Below are 26,850 nucleotides of genomic sequence, written 5' to 3'. Positions count from 1 at the left end.
ATAAGGTCCGTTCTCGCCTGATGTCTACTCAGTCACCACGATGGGAAAGACTAAAGGCGGCTGCTTGTAAACCAAACAGGTTACATCTATTACCTCTTGAATTTTGGATTGGAAGGGCTAAAAGTAGCGCCTCAATCCTTATTTGAAGGCGAAAATAATAGATTATCTGCGTGAGGCTGTAAAGCCTAAGCAGATACAAATCTTTCCAAAAGATTTGGTATTTGATGGAGAACGGGAAATCCTTGAGCGGGCTGTTATCCTTAATTGGATGAAACAGTGGTTGACTTGGCTTTCTTGGTATCATACTGTAGCATTATCACCAGATGTGACCATTGATCAACTATTTGATGTTCCTATGTGTGCCACTTCTTGGAAACGATCAAACGAAGATTATGAATTAATCAAGTTTGGGTACGTTTGGAAGTGTTACGATATGGGAGCAGGTTGGAACCTTTCAACTACACCTAGGTGGTTGTTTGGTCCTCCAACTCTCAGTTTTATATTGGTTGATCAATAGGTATTTGGTGGTCTTCACGGCAAGGATCTCCTTATCAGTCCTAAGGATTTACCATCCTTACGGAAAATGGATATAGATGATAAGAATTTAGGTGCATCTGAGCACATAAACCCTTTTGGTAAAATTCCGCAAGGAAGGGTGACCAAGAGGGCGATTGTGGTTGCAGTCTGGTTAACTGCTTCCACAAACACCCAGCCTGCTGATAGGTATTATGTAATAGAAGAATCAGGATCTGCGAGATATGGATATGAAACTGGATATGCTCGAACCGGACCGCATCTCGATTTGCACATGGATAATCTGCTGTATTACCCTAAAGAGTCATACTCATATCCAGGGCATTTTGTCCTTGAAAGAGCGTCATCAGTCTAGCTCGTCATGACTCGATCATGACCTTAGGCGGAATTGGTCTTGGCCGGAAGAACGAAAGATACCGGCAAGCACAGAGCAGCCGTCAAAAGGGGTTCCGTAGAGTGGTCTAACCCCAGGGTAATCCTTGGAGCTTTCTCCATGCCCGACAAAGAGAACTTGGTGTGAATCGGGGTAGCTAGCTACCAGCTCGTCTAACTAATGTACTGATGTAATTCCATGCAAATATGGCTACCCGGCGAACATGAGGTCCCACTCACTATTCATGGCCAGACAAAAAGGGACCACTAGCCTAGAGAATCAAATAGGGAATAGGCCCTGAGTTCACCCGCTTGCCCGAAGATGAAGGGGAAGAAAGGGATGCCAGGGACAGAGTAACCGGAGGGGGCATGAAATGAACCCGGAAGGGAAGCCACAGGAGCAGGAGTGGAGAGAAAGCGAAAGAGGAAAGGTGTTTTCCCATTCGATTGATCGATTCAGAGTCCCGAACCGAAGCCCAAGCCCATACTCTGACTAAGAAAAGTGGAAGTTCCTACCCTGGGAACATTGACATACGATCTTTCCGGATTAGGGAGCAGAGTATGAACCTGAAACCAATATGAAAGAAAGTCATCAAGCAAGATAGCAAGTGTCAAGTGTAGGTCTCCCATTCTATTACTGGGAGTTAGAACATGAAATGAAGAAGTAATAAAGAACGTTACCGCCCCAAATCTCATTGATTAGGTCTTCTGGATCACCTGATAATCGTCTAATCAAACAAATGTCATGACCTAATGGACTTTAGGACTAAAGCAGAGAAAGAGATGTCCTTGTCAGAGGACCGAGCCACTCGAACAAAGTGAGATTAGCGGAATGCAACTTCTTGACCGACGAGCTTCAATATGAGCTTCGAGAAAAGCATGCAAAGCACACTAACCTAACTCAATGAAGGCGACTGCCAGCACTGACTCAGACACACACGTGGGCGGTTGAGTAGTGGGTTGATTTGATCAGAAAAGTAGTATACCTCCGACTGAATCAATATCGCGTTCTCCTTTGCTGCTATGAAGGAAAGCGGTATGGATAGGAAAGCACAAGTTCCGAGTAAGCGGCTTATAAAGTCTTCTCTTGTACCTGGACCGTCGGCTTATATCTTCGGCTTAGTTGGAAAACCCTCCTATCGCTAAAAAGCGAGGTTTTCACCAGCACTTGAGCTAGTAGCCACTTTCTTAGATAGGGCTTTCGGCTAGTTTGTGTAAGCGTCTTTGTAAGCAATACCCCGAAAACTCCGACAAAAGAGATTGAATGCCAGGTTAGTTCACTTATTTCGGGCATCATCTTACGTCATTCGTTAAAGCGCTTTCTATAAGCCTTTAATTTAAGGACGTTTTAAAGAAGAGAAAAAGTTCCGCCTTGTCCTTAGATAGAAGAAGAAGAGGAGAAGCAAGAATGGCAATAACCTCCGCTATTTCCGCTTCGGAATTGCTACTAGAAGGGAAAATCTCTTTAGAGAAGGAAAGTCCTAATGAAAGCTGGAAGGTAAGTCAATTCTTTTAGGATAGATCGAAAGTTCCATCGATTTAGGTGTAGGAGGAGTAAGGGCTTTTAGCCTAGGAAGACGACGGTGCTAGAGAATCAGTGATTGGGGGAATAATGATTGTCGAAGGGAGGTAGCGGTCTAAGCCTCTTAGGCTTGGCACAGGAACTCTTCTCTCACCCGCTGGAAGGAAGTGATGTGACCCTGGTAGGATGAATTGAATTAGCTAACGAATCTTCCGTAATGCTTGCAAAGAAATCAGAAGAAAGGCTTCTGCCCCTTGGCGACTCGGAACGAATGGGAAGAAGTGAATCAGAAATGAACTTATATAAGAGCGCTTATTCCGCTTCCTTCTACTCTTGAAAGGTGACACTTTCACGACGTTGGATAAATACCATTTGAAGTTAAGGAGCTAACCTCCAACCTCTTCTTTAAAGCTATCTAAGAGTGGTTGGGTATCTGCCTTAAGGCTTAGAAATCCTCGACCTTATGATACATTCGGTAAGCAGCGCCTCCCCAGCCACAACAACCCCCCGTTCACCAGCCTCCTATACAAGAGCATACTGGTGAACATATGTCTCTGGAAAATTGGGAGCGGCTTCTTCAAAATCACAAGGAGGTTGCCGCGGTGATTCAAGAGATTCACCGGGAACTCCACACACGCGTTCCGGGGGGTTTTCAAGCCGAGCGCCTCACAGAAATGCTGGAGGAGAGACACGGGGGGGAAAGGATGGGGGAAATCCTCCAGAGTCTCCAAACGGAGAGACGCCATAGCCCCTACTTTCGGGAAGTCCAAACGGATTTCCGAAACTTACGGGGTTCTGGAGGTACGGAGATGCAACTGCGAAAGGAATGGCAGGGGCGCGCATGACCCCTCCAGTCAAGAATTAGGGCCTTACAATCACTAGCCAATATGCTTTTCTCTCATGCCTTTCTTCGTTCATGGTTCGATGATTCTTCTTCGCCTTGTTGTGTTGGCTTGTTCAATCAATCTCATAGGTTCCTATGGCTCGTCCTATAAGAAAGGGGATATACCATAACCATAGGGAAGTAAAGGTGCGAAAAAGAAGCTTTTTCTGAGCGTATATAGTGGTATAGTCCTTAATGCGCAGGAGCAAGAAAAGGGATGCGCCTTACTAAGCAAGAAAGGGGAAATTGAAGACTGAGAACATACGAGGTCGGCACTAAGAGACTGACTTAAGAAATTACTTAAGTCAAGTTCTTGTGCTATATATCGTTCGTGATCCTTCGACATTATTGAAGGGAGGGGGCTCGACCTGAAGCCTTTAAATAGAGTCCCATCCGCCTCCCCGGTTCCACGCGCCCTTACTAGTAAAGGCTCCCATTGGGAGAAGCAGAAATTGTTGAGTGAGCGATCCGGCCTCTAGCCCTTCAATGATGGATTTGTCTTCAAAAAAACCCCGACCTCGGTAGAAAACGAACGGCGGCGTGAAGTTGATGAGCAGGGAAGATGTCTTTTTTCTAGTTGGCCAAGCGGCCCCGTCTTCCATAGCCAGGGATTAGTCATTTAAGGATCAGTTGATGCGCTGGGATGAAAGAAAGTTCTTCGGTGCTCCTCCGGGACGAACAGTAAAGGCACATGAAGGTATTGGCTCTTACTATCGATCGGATGGAGAGAACCGCGGCGCTTTACCTTACGAATATCTAAAGGCGAAGATCTCTTTTCGACTAGCAAGTTTACGTACCTAGGTCCTAAGTTTCTCATTACTCGGTGAAGTCTGATTTGAGCCCTGGTCAAACTGATCTCTCCGGCGGGCGGAGGATGGTCTCATATTAGCAATGTTTTGATTGCGCCTATCTGTCGTTGCCAATGAACCGATCACCAAGAGAAAGTATCTCTCTTAATCTTAAGGTGAAGCGCCTTTCAGCCAGCTGAAGGAAGGTCGCGTTAGCGCCCCTGCAATCAGAAAGCCTTTTGATAACCTTACTACTAATAGAAAGGGGAAAGATGCGCTCAATCCCTTGCTTCTTGCTCCAACTTAGGAGTAGGGGCTGACGAGCTTTTTCCGCAGGCTGCTATGCTAGTTGTAGCGCGGTAGCGCTTTACTAATATAATAGAAAGTCAAGTTAGTGTTATGGTGCAGCGGAAGGCCCCCTCTCCTTACAGTCAAGTGGCTGAACGCCCCTCGAATCTTCCTTGAGTTGACGTCACTGGGACATCTACCGCTTGGATCCTGCCTTGTTAGTCATCCGTAGAGCTAAAGGGAATTTTGGAAGCCATTCCCATTCCCACACACCAATACCAACCAGGGTGGCTGTTCAGTAAGTCCTACCCCTAAGAGAAAGGAGAAATTGCTTGCGCGCTTCGTCAAGTAAGAGAGAGGATCTTAGGCCGAACAGATCACCGGCTCCGAAGGCCTGCAATCGTGACTTTAGTTCCGGTGGTTCGCTTTGCTGCCGGGGTGCAACATTTGTGAGACTTCGAATGGAGTGGTCCGTACGCCCCTCCCCCTCGCCAAGCCTGAAGAAAGGAGCAACTTAGATACCTCTTTGTTAACTATATTCCTGGTTTGCTAAAAGGGTCCTTGGGCCCAATCAATCTCTATACTCTTGATGCAATGGACTCCCCAAAGCCACTAAACCGCTCTCTTCCACCCGATTTGAACTGAACCTCGTTCTAGTGATATTTTCTCCCTTTTGAAACTGAAACTCAGTTGCCTATCTGATCCTTGGTCTAATTGGGCCTTTCTCTATAGCTCGAATCGAATAGCTGGGCTAGCCCTTCCCCTGGCTTGGTTGGTTATATAAGAGAATCCCGGGAGAAAGCAAGTTAGACCTTACTTAGGGCGAAAGATTTCTTGGATGGTTCATTCCAGTCTGAAGTCAGTCAAGTCATGGAATTGACAGAAGTTCCCCCTTAACCAACCCTAAGAGGGAATTCTTCTATTCATTAAGATGAAGCCATTCAGTCAGCTCTGAATCTGAACTCAATGATTGCAATTCAAGAAGGGCATGAAGCTTTGGCTCAGTACAGTAGCATTTGACTTTGGGAAAGAGAATCGATCGCTTACCTTGTTTGGCATGCCAGAAGCATTTCGCTGTGGTTCTCATTGATTGAGTCGATCCAGAGACAAAGCAAAGGGAGTTCCGTGGGTTCAGTTTGCTTAGAGGCAGAAGGCCTAGAAGAGGCCTAGAAGTCATAAGGAATAGGCTTTTTGGTACTAGCTTGAGGAAGAGAGAATCCATAGGTCAAACTATTTGCAACAACTTCTTCGAAATAGGGGTCTTATTAGAACCTTTTTTCCGAACCGGAAGGTACATCTTCTAATCCTGCCATTCTCCATACTATTATTATGGATATGGAGAATTTTCTTAGAAATCGCATTGCTTTTCTGGAGAATAACTCGACCATCTGTCTCCCTGATCAAGATATAGGTGTAAAGGGGCAATAAGGTGTTTACCATAAGGGGCAATAAGCGCCCTTTCTTTAATAATATTGTAAGCGACGTATTCCCGCTCGGGGAAGAATGAAGTGAAACGGATTCGGGACCGTATCGAAGCAATGATATCTGGAAATGTATAGATAGAAGTAAGAAGTGCACCTGGACTATAGAGCTCCTCACCCACTAAAAAGAGAAGAGGCCGGGGAGGATCGATACACTTCGTTGTCCATCCCATGGACAACTCCTTCCTCTTAGGGCTGTCGGGGAGTCCGAGGCGGCTCCAACCAAAAGTAGGAAACTGAGCGAAGTAAAGTAATCAAAGAGGAAGTCAGTGCTAGTAGTAAGGACTTGTCACGATCCATTGGGGCACATAGAATCTATGTCCTAGGTGTGGACGAAGACCGAGACTTCTCTAAGATCCGATTCGATGGTATATCCCTCTTCTATTGTTCTTAGACGGATCTCTCACTCTTGATGAAGAAAAAGACTTCAGCTTTAAAGATCCGATCTTGTCTTCACTCACCGATTCCTTTAATAAGAGGAATGCCCGGAATGCTTGGTACCCTTTTTCTTGCTACTGGTTTATTCCTGTCCCACTTCTGCTTTCCTCACTCCCCGGCTTGCTTGCGTAGTAAAAAGAAAGAAAGCGTCTATGGCAGATGGAATACGAGATCTAGGCAAGCCTTTCTTCCTTTGTTAACTTAAAGGCTATGTAGAATCCTAGGTTTCGCTTTATAATACCAGTCATTAGTTCCGGCTATCGCTCCAAAGTGATAGCGCCATCGAAAGATAGAGTGTCAAACAGTCAAACTTCGATACCTAAATTCATTCATCCAAAGGCTTTTCCATTCCCTGATCCGTGCCTCCTTGCTTTAACTAAGACTTTTTGAATAGTGGCTTGGCTGGCTTTCGAGTTGGGAAAGATAAGAAGAGCTTGACCGATCCATTCTGAAGGGAAGAAGCACACTGCTTAAGATATAAAGCGCAGTGCAGCCACCCCGACTTCCGTCCTATCCTAATAACAGACCTGGATAACAGGTAAGCTCCAATACATAGTTCCTTGGTTAGACTGTCAGTGATAATGAGAAGAACCTTCTTCAGATAACCTCCTCGAGGAACTTTTGGCATCACTACCTCATGGCAAGCTTACTGAGTATCCACCACATCCCTTTCCAAAGATTCATTCTGATTGGTTTTTGCCATGAACTCTCTTGGCAAAGTCAGGATCATCTTGCAATCCACCTTATCCGGTAAGTTACCTAACAGAACTTGAAACTTTGGCTCATTTTCTTTATTCTTTAACCTGGGTCTGACTGCTTGACTCACCAACCTTCAAGTCTTCCTCCATCAGGTCATCTTCCGGAACCAAGCCTTCTGAAAGAAAGCTCATCAGAAAACTCCGTTGACGAGGCCTGTCCCTTCTCCAGCTTCTTGTGGTCTTTCCCAGCCTTACCTTCTGCTGGGTACTTTACCATCAGACCAACATTCTGTTTCTTCTCTGCTTCAGTCTGTATTTTCAATTCCATTACCTTCTTCCTCAGCATCCTCCTTTTCTGGGTCCTTGTCAGCTTAGATGATTTCTGTTATGCTGGACTCTCTCCTACAGCCTCCTTCTCAGGTCTCGGTTTCTGTGCGGCATGAACCCACTGATCAGTTGGTGGGACAGTAGACGGTGTTTGAAATAACCATTGTTTATTCAATCGAAATCTCATAAGAGAAGAAAGCTTTTAACGTGGGTCGGCGTATAGCCCACTCCATTCTATCTATGACGCATCGGATCAACTGAGAGAAATCCTGAGTAACGAGAGAGATTCTCCACACGAACGAACGACCCGCCAAGTTCGAACTGACATAGGTGAATCGGACCAACACCTATCAACCACCAACAAGGAGTCGCTTTGGTTACGCAGTTTGGTTAGCAGGCAGGCCGCTTATTACTATTATACATTCCCTTTTCTTGCAGGTAATCATAATGTGTTATTAGGTATTTTATAGTATATGATAAATATATCTTGTTAGGTGTTAATTCTTTATATAGTAAGACTCATATGATATTAGGTATTTATATTCCACTTCATCAGTGCGGATACGCTTTGAACAAGAAAAAGTATACGATACGAGCGAGAAGAAAGAGAGTGAATTAGATAGAGTTACCTACAGAAAGTCAGACAAAGGATGAGAAGGAATGGGTAAAAAAGCTTCCTGGCTAAGAAAGATAAAAGCAGAAGAACAAGTGATAAGGGCATTAGGGATATATAGTTAACATATCATGCTTGGAAGCTGCTACCACTAAGACTGATTATGAACCTTAGATCAAGTATATGATAATATTTATTGTTAGGTATTAATTTTATATGATAAGTATCATATGATATGAGTTATTAGGTATTTTATAGTATAGGATAATATATGTTGTTAGGTATTTATTCTATATGGTAAGTATCATATATTATGAAAAATAATACCTATTATCATCAAGATATATATATTTATTATTAACGATATCAGGAACCCTCTAAATCCTCTACAGCATCATACCAAGATACGCTAGATCTCCAGCACTCTAACATGATTCCTAAACCACCTACCCCTCCAACCGTAACAAATATACACTACTACATATATAAATACTCTCTCTAAAGGATGGATTAAATATAATGTTCATTTTTTAAGGATTCTCACTTCTCTCTAAAGGGTGGATGATACACTATGTTCATTTTAAAGATTCTAGAGAATTTCTTTATCAAACTCATTTTCTAAGAGATATAGAGATATTGTAGTATACTACTAGGGATAACTTGTGCTCTTATTCTTCTGTCAAAAGTAGGGAAGAGCAAGTGTCTGATCAGATCAATCAAGCGATAGGGGCAGAGACTTTACTTCGCTAGGACGGAGTTGCTGTCGATTGAGGATTGGCCGAGGGCCCTTTTTTCTTTTATAAGGGAAGAGATTGTAGCTGGGTACAAATAGGCCGGTGAAAGACGAGTAGGCAAGCACGCGGGTTGTACCGGTCAGCTTTGAGCTGTCGAGTGACGATTGGCCGAGGGGACTTCCATCATGTAGCTGGGTACAAATAAGCCAGTTAAAGACGAGTAGGCAGGGCGTTAGGCTAGTGCCAGTGGGGTACGTAAACGAGGACAGATCACATGGTTTTGTACTGGTCAGTTTTGAGCTGTCGAGTGACGATTGCTCCATCTCTTAAGAAAGGACGCGGGGGGCCTGTCTTATAATAAAGGGGGTACTCTCTTCTCTGATGTGCGCTATATTATTGTGTCCTATTCCTTAAGGAGTGATCCGGGATTAAGCCACGTGGCGATACCCGCCAAAAGAAAGGGGGCCTTGAGTACTCAAATGCGTACGAGGAAAGGACAATTATTCAGCGCACTTAAATCTAGTGGATGGGGTTCCATATTCATGAAAAGCCAGGTTTGAACCATGTTACGGAACCAAGACAACCTATCTTACTAATAATAAGAAAGGGTTAAGGGCCTCCAACGCCTATAAATAGAAGCTTCTTTCTCTATTTGGCAAAGCAAAGGGAGATATGGATCCAGCTACCACTGAAAGACTTTCTCAAATTAATCAAAGAATTCTAAATGTTGAAAATGAAAGGCGCGAACGTCAGCAAACGCTTCATGCTTTTTTAGAGCATGTGCCTGCTGTTTTTCCGGAGCTGGTGGAACAACGCATTCAACAGCTCCTTAACCAAATTCAAACCCTGGAAGAAGAGGGGAGGACCCTTTCCCGAGACAGGGAAGACCTTATTGTTAGGATGGCCTTCCGCATCCGCGGCGGAAACAACTAAGAGTCAGTCGACTCTTTGGAGTTTAAGAAGGTTTAAATAAGTGTCTGTAGACGCAAAGTAGTGTGTTTCTTCTTTTTCTTTGTTTAGTGGAGATCTACTCCTATGCTCAGTGTCTTTGTTGTGTTTGCATGTATCACTAGTAGTCTTCAATGCTTCCGTTGTTCACTTTGTAATGTTGTGTTTAGTTGTGTGGCTGGTCTATGTGTGTGTAAGCTTCCTATTTGATGTATTCCCATGTAACGGCTATTAATGAAAAAAATCCGCTTTGTTCTAGTTCATTCTCTTTCCCTGTTTTGTGCAGAAAAATTGTTGATTTGAATTCTTTTTGAAATCTCGTTTTTTTCTTGTAAATTTCTCACATATACAAGCTCAAACTACAGCCAAGAGGGTGGAAGTTGTGTGTTTACAGTCACTCTCCTATATCCTATAATAGCATAAGCATAGCAGAAAGCTTCCATGCCTCGCTATCCTATCTTTAAAACCGACACCGAAGGAGTTGAACGTAGTGAAAAGAGTCGTTTCTTTGATGAAAGACGCCACAAAGCTAGTATAGTTATCGCACACCTGATCTTCTTTCTGATAGGAATGATCACCTTCTAAACAAAATAGGAGTGAGAATTCCCCAACGAACGGAATAAATGAGTGAACAAGCACCGAAAGGTGTGCGTTAGTGAAACGAATAGCTCAGTCCTAGCGGACAGGACAAAACTTCCCTTGGAGAAAGCCAGCCTGAGGGAACTGGATTGGTCATTCCACCATCACTCGATTATAGAGGGTTGGAGCCCTCTCTCTGAAAGCCCTCTTGATGCGATGAGAAAATGGCTAGTATTCAAGGCTAGTCCCAAGAAAGCAAGCTAAAGGGCTATCCCGATAAGAAGATGAAGCCTGATCGGGCCAAAAATGAAAGCAATCGAAGGAAGGGGTAGAGCATGTTCTATTTTTCCGAATCTTTCAAGATGAAAATAGAGGGATTGGCTTAACTTCCTCTATGCGGTTGCATACAGCTTTGCTTGAGTAAGGAGTAGGCCATTCCAGATAGGCTGCTTTTGCTATTACTGAAGCTTTTAAGAAAAAGACCTTTCCTTTATGATATTAAGCTTTATGATATTAAGGATTTTTCCAATCATTAGAGTGGTGTCATCCCCTTTCATTCATGTCTGATGGATAAAAGCCCTTGGGCCTTCGTTCATTTTGTTTAAGAAGGCTGCGACATATACAGCATCTTTCCATAGACTTTTTCTTGCCTGGATGAAAATTCAATATATGAATAGTCATTCCCTCACAAATTCTTTATTTGAATATCTTTGCTTTGTTCGTTCTACAGATATAGATTAAACTGCCTTTCTTGGCACCATCCCTATTCTGATGGCTCAGTACAAGACCGACGGAAGAGAAGAGGTGAAAAGGCTAGCGAGGCAGAATTCTTTTTCTCTTTCATAGCGCCGCACAATGGAGACATTGTAGTGCTAGACCAGATTTACCAGCGGACAGTTGAAAAACGATACGACCCAGGACCAATTCTGGTTCTTCTTTCTATCAAAATAAATCGAATTCGAAAGAGCGGGGTCTTACTTATTCAGGGGGGATGAAAGACAAATAAAGGGATCAGGGGGCTTTATGATCGGAGAAAGAGAAGGGGCGTGGTTGGTGTGTCACTGGGTCGGTGGGGGAACCCGTAGGAAGGGGGGACGACCCGCCGAATTCACATCAGAAATCGCCAACATGAACACAAACGAAATCTTGAATTGCGTATAGAAAGAAAACGAACCACTTCTATTCTCGGAGCTGAGGTATATGAAGAATGGCTTTTTGGTCCCTTTCGTCCAGTGGTTAGGACATCGTCTTTTCATGTCGAAGACACGGGTTCGATTCCCGTAAGGGATAGGTACTCATTCCCGGCCGCTTTCAGTTAGTGTTCATTGCTGAGTGATCGCTCGCTATCTGGCTGGAAAAGATGGTCCGGAAGCTTCCTCTCTCCCAGCAAGCAAGACGAGATCACCACTTCTCTCAGTAATGGACTTCCTTTACTTCGTAACCTTAGCCTTAGATGTCCTTTCATAGATTCTCGAACCTCCGACAGACAGAATCTCCATGCATGCGTTCTTTCTCTCCTCCCCTCAGCCATACATCCCTTTTTTGCTTTTGGCCCTTTTTGTTAGGCATTGAACCCCACCCCACGGAGCGGTGCTGAGTGGTGTCCTCCCCTCCCTAATACCTAAACAGAGTTCCGTCTATGGAGCCTAAAGCTTAAACCATGGCAGTAAGCAGTAAGTTGGCCTAGTCTCTCGCCCAGCCTTCGCCTTCTTCAGTGGCCAAGTTGAAGCGTTCAACGTCGGCCTACCACCTTTTTTTTTCAAGGTTGAGCTTGTTCAATTGAAGCTAATGCTATGCTGCCCTTCCCTTGTTCAAGAGAAAGCGAGGACTTTCTTTTAGCTACCGGCCCAAACAAAAGAGATTAGCCTCTTGATCGATCGATTGATTGGATCGAAGTACGAAGGGGTTGATTGAAGTCTGAGATCAGCCCAAGACTAAGGCCGAGCAACTAGCTGCTGCAGGATTGGACGTCTATCTATCTCACCACGCTCCCCTACTCCTATAAAGGCCGGCGGAAGGAATGCTCTGCTCATCTTTCTTACGGCTCGTTACCGCAGCGCTCGTTCACCCCTTCTGCTTCTTCCATTCAAAAAAAAAAGGTAGTCTTTCCTTGGTAAATAGCGTCTTGAAGTGAAGCGAAGGCATTATTGAAGGAAAGAAATGGCGGGTCGGTCAATTGCATTAGGTAGGAGATGCAGGACCTGTCTTAACCGCAAGTGCATTCGCTATTCGATTCCATCCTAAATCCCACCAATTCCAAAGTGTGTATCTCTTCTTTACTTTTAAGTGACAAGGGGGGTGACAAAGGGTATACTTTCTTCTCTATGTCGCCGTCTCATCAATGAGCGTAGATTAATAGCCAAGCCTACCCTTTTGTGCTTGTCAATCTGTATCCCATTCTTCAGGTATAGTTTTCTTTGATCACAGATCGACAGGTGATCCGTCCTTTCTCCCCCTTTCGTCATAAGGCGTGGTCTGACTCTGAGAAAAGAAATTCCTGTGTTTAGGTCCCTACTAAGCAGAATTCGTAAACTATGCAAAGGCTCTTTGAAGACTTTTTCAAAAGTTTTTAGCAAAAAAAGCAAAAACAATTCTCAACGCCCTTACGAGGTAGTGATGAGTTAAACTACTCGTGTTGGCATGGAAGTCAGCCCGGTAAACTGATTCCATTCTGCTACTAGGGTTCCAAACCTTCCCCTGAGCTCTAGAATCTAGAAATACCTTTTCAACTCAAGAAATGCTAAAGCTATTTAGAGTTGGTATTTCTAACTAAGTCGGAAGGAGGGCTTTGGGCAAAGAGCAACTCTCAAGTACTTTACTTCAGTCCCAGTACTGAAAGACGTGACTTCAGGAGTGGATTTCGGAAGGAAAGACTTCGTTTACTTCCTGCAAATTGCTTATGTAAGAACTAGTAGAAAGAAAGGGGCGTTCCGCCACTTGACTGTAAGGAAAGGAATTTGGAAAAAAAAAAGAAGTAATTTCGTATATAAAGATATGGGTTTCCGGGCTTAGATCGAAATGGAATCCCCGAAAACCGGGGCTGGAGTATTAGACTTGTTCTGCTTCGATAGAGGCACTGTAACCGTAAGTGGAATAACAATCATTCGGCCGATTGCTCTTATCCTTCCTTCGCTGACACAGAAGAGAGAGAGCACTCCCCAAGCCAAGGATGAGTGCCAAAGAGAAGATGCGCAAGCTAGTCTATCAGAAGGAGAAAGCGAGGGAGTGAGATTTTAGGTTTCATTAGGGTAGACTGAAGACCAAGCCAATCTCGAAACAAAAAAGAAAACTTATTGCAACTACGAACGTGAACAGATGCTTTCTCATTAGACTATTTTAACCGATTGTTTATGTCGACCCTACGCTACGATTCTTCTTCTCTTATGAAATTTCTAGTTAGATGAACACTGCTCTGCTGCATGACGGAGTGATCTTTCCCTCTTATGAAAGCCGGTATCTCACTTTCGAAAGAGAGTCTCGACGTGGCGGTGTACACCTAGCTCCATAGCTGGGCTAGTCACTGGCTAGAGGGCGACCGACCTACCGGACCGGAGGCAGCCGAGAATGTTATGTAAAAAGGACCAAGGAGGATCCTATCCTAAAGGAGAAGGAGGAGTAGGAGGAGTCAGTTTTCTTTGAAGATCGAGGAACGTAGTGTCGGACAATTATGCCATCATGGGGATTTCCACTTTTTTGTCTACTTCCATCCGTAATACTTGGAAGAATTTTACGACTAGAAAATAAGATAAAAAAAAGACTTGAAATCCTTTTATTCCATATTGGAGTAGAAATCCTTTTATTCCATATTGGAAAAGTTATCGTGGGTCTTGTTCTGGCAAAGGTCACCTTACACTTTGGGTATCTGTTCGCGGATGACCTAACTCGTGCTGTGAATCAGTTTTACTCTCCTCCGTCGGGTGAAGGGTGGTTCAGTCAAGCGCCAACCCCGACTCCTCCACCAGAGAATTCCGGTCTGGAGCTCATTCCCGGTGCGCGAATCGAAGGGGACGGCCCAGCCCCGGGTTCGGAAGGAGAGAAACTAAAAAAGCTCCATGCCGTAGTCGAAGGGCATCTTCGGAGATACTGCGCTTCTGAGGATGGATTGAAAAGGTTCCCTTGTTTGAAAGATAAAAACAAGGAAGATTTCCAATATTTTGCGCAACATTTTTCTATTACGGAATTGGACATTGATACAAAAAGCGAAGCGGAAATCGCTTCGCTTTCTGCCTATTTGGGTCCATTTCGTAAAATAGAAACACTATTTCATATGTATTTTGACAAATACTTCGAGTCAGACTAGAGACTGAAGTAGAAGAGTAGAAGATGGCCTGAGACTGAGAGAAGGCGGCCTCTCTCGGGCTCGGGAAAGACAATTTGGCCGAGAGTGTTGTGTTATTGTTATGAGTGTTGTGTTATTGTTATGTAAGACCAAGGAGGATCCTATCCTAAAGGAGAAGGAGGAGGAGTAGGAGCTAGCCTTAGGGGCGGAATCGAATGATTACGAGATAAACAATGAGACAAAGGAGAGCACTTAGACAATTCACTTTGAGTACAGGGAAGTCTGCTGGTAGGAATTCCTCAGGGCGTATTACGGTTTTTCACCGAGGGGGTGGATCGAAGCGATTGCAGCGAAGAATTGATCTGAAACGAAGCACTTCGTCTATAGGCATTGTAGAAAGGATAGAATATGCGCCTAATCGTTCTTCTCGAATCGCTCCAGTACGATGGACCGGGGGGGGGGTCCGCCAGAGAAAATGCAACACGATAGAAGAGTTCGCTCCGCCGCGTAAGATCCTCGAATCAAAATCAACCACGACTACCCTCTGCGGTCCATTTTCGTTCTCTTCCCTGCCCGGGAAGGGGGATCAAAGAAAGGTAGCTTGCTTCTCTCCTGGACGGATGGCGACTTATGTAGTGGTCGGCCTTCCTACCAGAATGCCTTCTTGGTCGAAGAGCCCCTTTTTTACTAGTAAGGACGCAGGAAGCAAAAAAACTTGCGCGAAGGACGTTTTCTTCTCTGCCCTCTCCTCTCCAAAGGCCAAAGGAGAGACTGCATCCCTTTCCTTCGGTAGCTCTTTTGGTTTCCCAAGGATAGCGGTAGCTGGGGCAAAGCCCGCTTTCTTCGCTCCGCGAATGAGAGAGAAAGTCAGAGGAAAAAACACGTTCTCTCTTTGCGAGATCCGAAAGTGGAGAACGCATAGCATTCTATGGGTACATAGGATCAAACGTAAAGCAGCGCTCTCTTGGCAGAGTTTTAGGCGGCAAGAGACTTTAGGGCTTGTTGGAGCTTCTGAGCGTAACGAATCGAAGCCGAAGACGGATCAAGGTAGCTTGCCTGCCAAGCCGATAGGCGAAGGGCTGAAGGATGGAACGCGCAAAGTAGATCGTGCACCTGTCGTGTGACCCGTTGGTCCTAAGCAATGTCTTGCGCGAAGCGACCCACTTAGAAAAAGCCCCCCTTTATGTTAAGGGAGCACTAAAATGCAACTTCGATCGGATGCGGGTATCAAATCCCGCCGCTGAGATGTCCAGCGGATTCCTGGGCCTTGACGAATGGCCGGCCACCTTTTACGTTAGAAGAGCAAAAGGCCCAGGGCATAGCAGGATGAACCAATGTGAATGAGTGTAAGCTTCGTTGCCCGAACACGATTGGTGCTGACCACACTAGGTGCTACCGTGGTAGCAAGAGAGGCCAGGCGGTGACAATTGAGAGGTTGTCACTGAGCATTCCTAGTCACACGGGAAAAGAGGTCAAATGGCAAGGCAAGGCCATACGCCCGTTTGGCTCCTCGCGGAGTATAGCTCACATCCAAACATCTGATTGGGGAACGGGGCAACGCCCATGAAGCTCCGGCGGAAAGGGAAGGCCTGCCAGGCCGTATGCCCATGGGTGCAGGATTCTTCGAAAAAGCGCGGGCTGACTCGGAGACCTGGGACCCTGGCTTAGTAATGAATGAAGGGAAGCTCTTCGAGCTTTCTCCGCCAGCGGCTTATGTAGTGGTCGGCCTTATAAAGCTCGCTAAGCCTCGCTTCCCTCTCCCCTTCACTTATTAAGTGGAAAATAGTCGTCGGCATTCTATAAGCGACTTGACCGAGTCTACGAAGCTTTGCTTTTCTTGTAGTCGGCCCGTAATGCCTCCCTTCATTTGCTTGCCTCCTTTCAGCTCAGAATGCCTAATGCCTATTATTTAGTGCTAGAAGCTAACCGCCATAAGCTCACCCTTCAGGTCTCGCTTCCAGCGCAGGAGGCCAAGCATTCTGCCAGACGTCCCGGCCTGGGAGCCCCGTTCGCCTTTGGTACTTCAGTAGATCTTCTAAAAAAAAAAGCGCTACTTCAGCCTTAACTACAACTACATTACGCAAGCCCCGCCGATACCTACCTATAGAGTAAAATTCTAATAAAAAAGTACCAGTGACGGCGACTTTCTAGGTTTATGGATTCAGTCAGCTAAACTCCATCAAACTCCTCAATCAATATCAACAAGATGTCGTGACCGCTTAGGCTTGGTTTACTTTGGTTTGAATGTAAACTAAAATAAGCGGCGTTTATTCAAACAAAGGGAGCCGAAGGTTTCCTTGTTTAGTAGTACGAAAGTAGTTCTACTATTAAGATGTTTAATATATATAAGAAATATATAGTGTTGTAGCTGTAGAACAGAATGACGTTCGCCCTTACTTTGACTTTCTGAGAAGGACTTAAGTAGCTAAGTTTCCAAAGGCGAACACCCCCCTGTCCTTTATAGTATAGTCGTAAGGGGCTTCTCAGAAAAGTAAGGAAGAAGGCATTCGAAAGGCCGACCACTACCACTATCTCATAGGCATTCTGGTGGTAAAACCGACGACTACACGGCTCTATACCAAGTCATGAGCGATAGCGAAGCCAAGCCGCCGTCTATAGGCGAAGGGACGAAAGCCCGACGAAGGCCTATGCTACAGTAAGCAAAAAAGTAGGTTGAGGTTATGAAGTCACTTAGCCGTATACTATACAAAGGGAAAGGCGTCGGTACGGAGTCACGTCAGCTGTGGATATAGACTAGGCTATAAGGAACGGAGTCTTAAACTATGGACCGAGACTACACTAAGGAACAAGGAAGCTTGACTGAGAAAAGAAGTCAAGGAACGAAGCAGCTTCTCTAATAGCCCCGTTGAATAGGCGGGCGAAGGCTTTTTGAAAAAGTCTTTTTTTTCTTGTAAATGCATTTTTTTCTATTTAGAGAGAGGGGGCTTCAAGTTCTTAGGAAGAGCCGTACGAGACAGCTCACGTACGGTTCGGGAGCCGAGCCCCTGCGCAGGGGCTTAGGTCAACACTTATATAATAGCCAGTCATCAATTGGAGGCGGGCAAGATGGTGATGAATTGCGATTGGTCTAAACCTTCGACTAGCGACTTATTGCGGCCTGCCCAGAATGCCCATACAGACTAAGACCTTATTCACACAGCGAAGAAAGGCCGAGTGGAAGGGGGCAGTCAGCTGGCTGCTTCTTTGCCATGCGCTTTGCTTCGCTTTATTTTTTAGAAGAAAGAGACCAAATGAGAGTGAAAGGCAAGGGCAAGCGATAGAAAAGTCCCTCGCGCGAACTACTACTACTAGAAAATGGTGAGACCATTAGTGAAAGAAGGACCAAACCAAGGAGGATCCTATCCTAAAGGAGAAGGAGGAGTAGGAGGAGTCAGTTTTCTTTGAAGATCGAGGAACGTAGTGTCGGACAATTATGCCATTCGGAAGAAGTCTTCTACAGAAGAAAAGCCTGTTACGAGTAAGTGGAGAGGAAAGATCTCCAGAGATTCTTATCTCATTCCATTCCAGTGGCTCAACCAGTAACCAATGGCGAAAACTCAAAAATCCATGGTTTCCCGGTAGAACCCTATTTCGCCCAAGTTGTTTCGGAACCGGAAAAAAGAAGCGGTTTTTCGCACAGCTTGCTCATAGTGCAGGTCCCACTTGTATATCGTATTTGGCCGAAGAAGCATCGGACAGGTTGGAGTTCTTACCTTCTTGGGACTCCATGGACCAAGATCTGCTTTTATTATATGGTCAATACCGATCTACTTTAGTAGATCATATGGATGTAGAAAAAGCAACTAATTTGGATGAAATAGAAACATCTCTTTTCCATTTCTATTTACCCAGTTCATATCTTTGTTTCGTGTGTTCCTGGGAGGAATTCGATCTCGGAATACCACCTAAATAACTACGGCCAGAGAGTCAAATAGGTCGGGAAGAAAGAGTCTGAGGTCGGGTCGGACGACATACATCTTGGTTGGTTCCACCACCACTAGAGATTGGACATATATATAATCTTTCTTCTAAAAAAGGGATTCTTATATATATATTTTGAAAATAGCTGCAAGACAAAAACCGAAAGCCCTTCTTTTATTGTTGTTCCTCCCAGATACATGGCTTACATACCCGGCTCAACATTCTTGGAAAACAATCGAATCGAGGGTTCGGGAGCCTATAAGTGGAACGTTTGCTATGCTATAAGGACTGTGCGCCTACCCGGATTGGCTTCGCTATCGCTCCCGTGTAGGGGTCGGTCTATCCCAAAAAAGGGGTCCTCCTATCTGAAAGGGATTCCGAAGCGAGCGAGTTCCCTATTCCGTATCTCGGCCATCTTATCTGCAAGGGCGGCTTCCTCCGTTTCTGGTTTGCATGTCTTTCATTCTGAATTGCCTCCTTTGACTCGTGCATGCTTGCGTTTAGATAGGTTAGATACTTCTTATATTAGGAGAATTATTGTAAAGGAGTAGTAAGGGAGTGAAACCCCGATCTAATCTTACACGTGCGAGGACAGTCCTCTGAATAGAGTCCATTGCATCCCACAATAATCGACGGGCAGCCCTCGTACATTTAGCATAAACCGCTGAAAACTCGAAAGTCTGTCCACTCTGAGTGGGCAGAGCCTTATTACCTTATTAATAGGAGGGATGCAAGGAATTGATGCTACGAATGCCATAGCAAGTGAATCAGAATAAGCCCTAGCCCAGCTACTGATTGGAAAGTCTTATCGTCATCTGTATAAAGCATTTATCTACAGGTTTTTCACTTTTCATTCATTGAATGACTTGATTCCCAAAGGATGAAGGAAAACTTCTAGTGTACCCAGTTGCAGGTCATACACTATATCTTGCACACGAGATAGAAAAGTAAGAGTTCGGAGAGTTGTCTGACAACCTTCCCAGTTCCCGCTTCGGTTCCAAGAGAAAGGAAGGGGCTGATCCGATAGTGCGTGCTGGCCGGTTCGATACTATACTCCTTGCTTTCAGAGCTGGAAAGAGCGAGTGGAATAAACGAAAGGAGTTGAACGAAAAGATACGTATATCTTCGAGCTTGAAGTGAACGAACGGAATACTTGAAGTGAGTCTAACTAGTATAACGAGTAAGACAACGAGTACTAGAGCTCCCTACTCTCAGTGGACTACTTATAGGAGGATAGGGAAAAGCTGCGTGCAGTTCAAGAGAGATCGACCAAAATCAAAGGGGGGATAGAGCAAGGGCTCCACGCTCAAGGGACGGGCTATTCTACATAATACGGATAGGCGTATAGCCTTTTTCTTCTTACGATCCTATCGTTTCTGCTTCAGCGGAATATTCTGATTCGGCTTTAGCTGCTTCGTCTGTATCTTCACATTATTCAAATGATCCTGAAGCGGACCTTTCCTTTGTGTTTGTTGTAGCTCGCCCTTACTTAGCTTCCTTCCCTGAGCTAACCTCCCCTACCACGTTTCTATATGCCATTAGGAGAAGTCAGTCTGCGCAATCCGCAATCATGAACCCGGCTCTGCACTAAAGAAAGGTGCGTCTGTATTCACTTTCATTCAGAACAAGCAACGGCTGAGCTACCGCGGAAGCCTGTGTGAACAAGCACCGAACGGTGTGAACAAACACCGGCCGGCTTCTTGCCGGTGTGCGTTAGTGAAGCTAATAGTTCGGATGCGCATACGTTTTCTTGCTCCGTTTCCTTGGTACCCGAACCGGAGAACTATCCACAAGACCGCTTCATGCTCCAAACTCGAGAAGAAGCTTTCGAAGGCGCGTGTACCATTACTTGTACTTGTTATTCCACTAGTGATTTTTGGCAAGATCAATATATAGTGATCAGTTATGATTGCTCAAACTACGGTACATAGTTTCAAGTTAGGCCTTACTTCAGTCTGGTCTCCTCTCCCAGGTCTCAGCTTCAGGCTCCCACCGAAAAACGTATGAAAACGGCAAGGCAAGCAAATGCACGAACGTATTGGAGGCTTTCTCTCATAAGAATCTTATTTTCATCAGTATACGCCTGATCGGCGAGTTCAGTCACACCTATAGGTCCGCTACTTCAAAGGCATCGCCTCACTTAGATCGCCGGGGTTGGAGCTTCTTCGACCTCTAGCCATGACGCTCCTCCCTTACCTTGGGCTTCAGTAGGTTTCCTATGCTAGTGAATCAGATCTTTGGCTTTACCGTGTTACTATTCGGAGAATGGAGGTGATCTCTCTCTATCTTCAGTCAGTCATTTCTACCGGCTCCGGCTAACTTCCTTTAGGAAGGAAAGCAAGTCCCATCGATTGAGCTGTTGATGGAATAAGGGCTGCTTTCAAACCTGAAAGAGGTCCAGGTCTTGGAATCGGGCTAGGAGCAGCTATTGAATTTGTCCAGTCGAAAGGGAAAGGCGATGACTATCAGTTCTGACTCTTTTTCCAAAGGAAGCGAGTGGAATATAAGACAGCGAGTAAGGGAGTGAGTCTGTCCAAATAAGCTCTTAAGAAGCGGAGTTTCACTCGACAAAAAGGGTTTGGACTGAAACCATTCTCAGACGGAATCGACTGACTTCTAGTTGCATCGGATCTAGAGATCTGTTGCCAGTTCCGATAGAAGGAAAGGAGTAAGGTTTAGGCTTTACCCAATAGTTGTTGAACCCGAGGTTGGTAATAAACTGAAGCTGCTCAGTCTTCTAGCATAGCGGAGTGAGATATATCGAAGAATGAACTTAGCCTTCAACCACAAATGGGGTCCTTTAGGCAGCCGATTGCCCGTTTGCTTCCACTGGCTTACGTCGTGAAAACCCGTCAATGAAATAATGAAATGAAGAGAGGGGCTTTTCCCATCCTATGAGCCCTGCGAGCTCACGAGTCGTCAGTCACTCGGAGGATTTTATCGACCGGAACGCAGCGACGAAGGGCTTACCCCGAGACCTAGCATCGTCGAAGGTCAGGCTTAGGGCACGAGTTCTAAAGTGAATCATAGGGGGTCGCATATATAAATCAGGCTTGTGCAAGCAAGGGACACTTTACTTCAAGCGAATAGTGCTGCCTCGCTTTAGCTAGGCTGAGAATACGATTTCCGACATTGAACTTCAAAAGAAAGGAGGAGAAGACGATCTGCGGCTGCAAGTGTGCATGAAATAGCGCGTATATAAGAGCTGTTTGAATGGGTTGTGTCAGCCTTTTCCATGTATTGCAATTGGCAGATCACAAAAGGCAAGCAAGGCCATTTATCTTATCGTTGGATGCGCAAATCCCCTCTTCGCCCAAGGAATGCTTACCGAAGGGAAATGTTAACTACTTGAATAAGAAGACCGGAGTCTACCTTCGCATTAGGAGTTCCCTCATTTCAGATTATGTAAAGTACCCAAGGGCGTAAGCCTTTCGGCTGGTTTAAGATGATGAGAAAGAAATGAAAGCCCATTTCGGGTTGATTCGATTCCCCCGCTTGCCCAGGAAATGAGTTGCGTAGCGGTTACCTTAGGGTTAGGGAGGGAATAGCCTTTCAGTCTACTAGCAGCAATTCCATAGCTACCTGAAAACACACTTTCTTTTTTTCTTAAGCATCCCGCCTATTCCTTAATGTTAGCTCAGACACTAGGCAATAGAACGAAGTTAGTTCCTAATTCCCACAGTTTTTGCAGTGCTTCTTCTACCCATCTCGATCAAAAGCCCCTTCTTTCCTCGTCCGAGGGACTTTTTCTTTAGAATTTCTTAATAGAAAGAGGAAATCCGCTGTTCGGAAGAGAATACAGAGAATCCGCGAGGAGCTAGAAGAAGACCGTTGCTATCCGGCTATCTAGAAATTCAATGTATGAATAAAGGGGCTTTTAAGCGCTTCCCTCGTCTTAGAGCTGCGTATTCAATTCGCATCAAAAAAGTGAGAAGGATTTGCTGCCGTTTAGAAGCACAACATGATGCATATCCGCTCTTAGTACAAAGACGTGCAAGACTTTTGCCACGAAGAGCTTCTTGCTCTCTAGGCTTGAAGGCGGCAATCTAGCTTCTATTGAAACAAAACGAAGGAACTTCCGGAGTGAAGGTTCAGACTTAAGGCTAAGGCAGCGAGTGAGCCGAGGAGAGGTTGAGTGAAATCAGCAGCTAGCCTTTTCGGAATAGGAATGCCCGATGTTCTTGCTCTTCTTCAGTCTTCTTAGGATGAAGCTTTCACTGGAATTTCCTACTCTAAGTTCAGTGACCTGGCACAATCTAATTATTAATTAATAGAACCCAGAACAGGCTCAAGGCCATCTCTTCCAACATTTTCTTACTTCTATCCCTTTGAATAGCAAAGTTGCCCGCGTCTCGTAAGGCCAAGAGTTCTGTCATTCCTCTCTGTCAACTCGAAGTCTAAGGCAAGGAACTTTCAATTCCATTTTCTTTTCTTTTCATAGGCTCTTTTATTGAGACCAAATCGTTTCTTCTTTCAAAAGAGTTCCCCCCCTCCCGCTATTACTACTACAAAGAGACTAGCCGCGGCAAGAGATGAAATAGGACCGGAGTCGTTCAAAGCGAAAGAAGTTCCGATCACAGACAGCTTCTAAAAGAAGAGAAAAGAGAAGAGGGGCAAGGGCGGCAAGACCAGAGAAGGAGCTAAGACCGCTTAGGCCTTTTACTAATGCCCCCACACTAAAAGAGAGAAATCTATGTAACTTTGGATCTTAGCAGCAGTTTCCGAAAAGACTAGTAGCCCTTATTCCTTGCATCAACAGGCAATCCCGCATAAAAGAAAGGCTACTGACTTGGCTGATTCAACAAACAAGGGAAAAGGGCATCCATTCAAACAGCTCCCATTCCTATGTTGACACCAAGAAAAAGAAACCCTGGAGCCTTCCTCTCTATCCATTCCTTTTTCATAATCATAAAGGATGGAAATGCTTAGCTTACTAAACCAGCAACAGCGGAGTAAGCTCCCATATCCGTGAAGGACTGCTTTCCAGCAGAGGAAAACTTCTCGTTGCTGCGCTTGCCGTTAAAGAGTAAGATGCTGATTCTATAGCAGCTCCGATTCCTTCACCGAGAACAAGAAGGAAGTCTTATAGAACGAACAAGCGCTAAAGAAGGGGGTGGGATCTCTCCTAAAAGAAAGAATTGACCTCGAGCCTGTCCTACTCATTCTCCCTTTCCCGTTCCTGACCCTGAGTGTGGAGGGGTTAGCCTTGAGCCAGGTCTTGATTGTTTATTCCATTTTGTCAGTTTAAGTACTGGAATGGGAGTTACAGATATTCATTCCTAAACTATGTCACCGATTGGTGACCTGATCCCGCTAAGCAAGAACAGCTACCGACACCAACTCTATCTTAACGACCGGTAAAGCCCTCTCTCTAGGATATGGCACTTCACTGCTCGGAGAGGAATGAATTCTTCTCCAAATCATCTCTTCCTTTATTTAAGTTAAGAAAGAAGTCAATTACGTTCGAGCTTTTTGTCAACTGATTCCACTCAAGCAATAGAAAGAAAGGCTATCTCCTCTAATCTCTAACTATGCTGAGTTCAATCAAGCTAAGAACTAGTCGACCTCCTTACTTCTTTACCGCTCCTTCCCCTCACCCTCAAGTCACGACCTAATGTAAGTTCTTTCAGTCCTTTTCGAGCTAGCATAGCTGCTGATATGGAATAGCCCTTCTCTAGCCTGGAGCCTGGAAAAGCAAAGTCCGATCTACGATACGCCATAACCATCCACCCCGTCCCGAGCCTCGTTTGCTAAGCGGGCTCATAGTCCAAGCCTCTTGGTCCGAGGAAGGGGAACCCCATCGTGCTGGCTTGGCATGGAAGGAGGGCTACCCAAAAAGTCTTTTTCGCAGCTTGGTCCGCGTAAGCTCAATGCTTATGGCTTTACCCAGCATTGCTGCTCTTCTTACTATGTCTAAAATGGGACCGCGAAGACAGCCCACCACTGAAACTTGCTTTGCTCTCGCTCGGCTCGCTCCCACCTGTCTTCTTCCCACTATAGTGAAAGATCTTTCACTTCACCATAGCAGGAACCTCACTAGCCTTCTCGGCCAGTTAGTCTAACCACAGGGATCCCTTCCTGCTTATCCACCCACCGTAAACGATTACTAACGAACTTGGAATACGAATGAGATCAAAAAGGCCATCATTGGGGCAAACGATGCAATAGCTTCGGTTAGAGCAAAGCCCAAAATGGCATAACCAAATAATTGTTTTGCCAATGATGGATTTCGCGCCACGGAATGAATCGAGGAACTAAGGACGTTTCCAATACCGATAGCAGCTCCCGCTGAAGCAATTGTAGCAGCTCCTGCACCCATTGATTTTGCACCTTCTAACATCTCGAGTTTCGAATTCTCCTCACGCTTTTTCCATCACGATTTTCTCTTCGAGAACACTCGCCTCGTCGATTCTTCCCCTCGTTCTTTTTATCTTGGACATTGAGATGTTCATGCAAAGCATAGGCTAGACAGGCGGTAGACTTCACACCAACCCAATCGTGAGAAATTCTTGCAACTACGGAAACTACAACAATCTCCGTGAACAGACGCTTTGTCAGTTCATTTTTTAGATAACTTCAATTCCATAATTCAGAAAAAAGGTGAAAAGGGCGGGTAAATCTAGTTCAATCGGTAAATCCATCTCAGGAGTAAGCTGCTCCGTTGTAGCCACTTCTGTACCTGTACCGGCTTGAGCAGCCGAAATATTGATACTGGGAGATTGGGGATCGGCTGAAACACTCGAAGATGCACATTTGGGGATTCGACGATAAAGATCGGACAACGATCTCACTTTCCTCCTCATATTCGGAAAGATTTATGTTAATTCGCTCTGCGAGCAGAGCGGTATACCGAAAAAGAGAAGCGACTACCTTACTTAAGCAATTATCAGATCGATCTTTGAAGGACAGGATCTTTTTTTATGGTTGACACCTCTTGGAAACCAAACCGGAAAGAGAATTGATGAAAGTTCGTCCAATGGCAGCTCTTGACCGGTATTAGATAGCTGCCAGAAAGAATGACTTTAGAAGAACTTGGCTGGGTTTTTCCTTTGTTGTAAATAAGAATAAGTAAAGCCCAAGCCCAAGGATTGGTAGTGTAATGCGCGGGTTCCTTTGCTCTCAAGCCTTGCTTTCAGGTGAAGTTTCAGTCTAGAGGTTAGGAGTTAGGAACATTCCCTACTAATATGCGGATTCTTCTTATGCTATTGCTATGGTGGTATACGCCATGGTCTGGGAACAACGGTAAACGTAAGGCCTTGTTGACTTTACGAAAGTAGACTAGGCTTGCTGCGGAAGAGAAAGTGGAACTCACTACTCGACCCATATTAGAATCCGGGTTTGTTTACTCAACCGACTAAGCGGACTAGGAAGGGGTGCCCTTGGTTGGACTGATAGCAAGGGCCAGCTTTAGACCATCCTCCGATGTAAGCTAATCAAATCACTCGATTTTGAAAGCTATTGAGATAGAGGCAGATGGAAGGACCGGAACTGGCTTAGATGTCCGAACTTGGATGTCTTAAGCATTAGTTGACTTTAGTTCCTCTTTCTTGCTTGGGCTGGCTTGGGGTCTTCCTTCTCGAATTGTTCTCTCAAGCGAGTTGATTATCGGTATGCTTGCTTCGCCAGTAATGATAGATGATCAACAAGTCAAGCAAGGATTTCCCGCATAAGGCACTAATATACCGCTTCCGTGAGTCATAGTTCCGTCTCTCAAGTTCTTAGTAGGGGTACAAAACGCGATCATAACGGAGAAGTCGAGACCTAACAAAAGAGGTAAACCTGAAGTCTCGCGAAAGACTAGGTCATTACTGAACGATCCCTGTTTACTAAGAAACTTTAGGGTGGATTCTAACGAAGGGGGGGTGTTCATATCTAAGTCCTAACTAGAGCCTATAGCAGTACGAAGTCGCTTACGCCGAAGGTCGATTGAACATGTTCGGGTGCATACAAATGGCGGGTTTGACGGACGAATTCATTCCCATGTAGATAAATACAATAGATGGAAACCTAAGCAAGTAGCAAAGCACAACCCCTCGCAAGTTGCTGCATCGGGCTTTCGCCCATTTATTCTATACCAAAAGTGAATTCATTTGCATACGACATTCTTACGGCACGAGCAAGGCATGAATCATCGTAAGGAAAGGGCTGGGGGCTATTACGTGACTGATCCCGCTCTATCTGACATATCGTAAGAAGGGGTTCTACTTAGAATGGCTCTATTCCATCGTAGTTAGCCAAACATATCGAGATCCATAAGAACGACCGGGTGGTCGAAATCCTGATACTACGGATATAGTTGAGTAAAAACTAAGGGGTATTTTGAGGACAACATCAATCTGTGACTGAGATACCGACATTGATGAATCGAACCTATAGCAATGCCGCTCTCCTTGCCCGCCCCATCCGCTCTTAGTCAGCTAACCAAGAATCACAGGAATTTTCCCT

General features: G+C 45.0%; 3 protein-coding genes and 1 pseudogene across 4 annotated transcripts; 3 read left to right on the top strand and 1 right to left on the bottom strand.

Annotated features, from left to right (window-relative positions):
- Positions 1-11,423: 11,423 nt before the first annotated feature.
- On the top strand, positions 11,424-11,495 carry trnE(TTC) (annotated as a pseudogene). Its single transcript has one exon. The product of its transcript is annotated as a tRNA-Glu (tRNA).
- Positions 11,496-14,717: 3,222 nt separating this feature from the next.
- Positions 14,718-17,628, top strand: rpl2 (ribosomal protein L2). The gene is made up of 2 exons: positions 14,718-15,602; positions 17,512-17,628. The coding sequence occupies exons 1-2, from the start codon at positions 14,718-14,720 to the stop codon at positions 17,626-17,628; spliced, it is 1,002 nt and encodes a 333-aa protein (YP_009430466.1).
- A 289-nt stretch (positions 17,629-17,917) lies between these two features.
- Positions 17,918-18,397, top strand: rpl10 (ribosomal protein L10). Its single transcript has one exon. It carries the CDS (start codon positions 17,918-17,920, stop codon positions 18,395-18,397), a length of 480 nt encoding a protein of 159 aa, YP_009430465.1.
- Positions 18,398-24,511: 6,114 nt separating this feature from the next.
- Positions 24,512-24,745, bottom strand: atp9 (ATP synthase subunit 9). Its single transcript has one exon. It carries the CDS (start codon positions 24,743-24,745, stop codon positions 24,512-24,514), a length of 234 nt encoding a protein of 77 aa, YP_009430464.1.
- Between the last annotated feature and the right edge of the window lie 2,105 nt (positions 24,746-26,850).

This window comes from Solanum lycopersicum, mitochondrion, assembly GCF_036512215.1.
Source record: "Solanum lycopersicum bio-material TGRC:LA1421 mitochondrion, complete genome".
Lineage (NCBI taxonomy): Eukaryota > Viridiplantae > Streptophyta > Magnoliopsida > Solanales > Solanaceae > Solanum > Solanum lycopersicum.
This window is presented reverse-complemented; position numbering and strand designations above follow the sequence as displayed.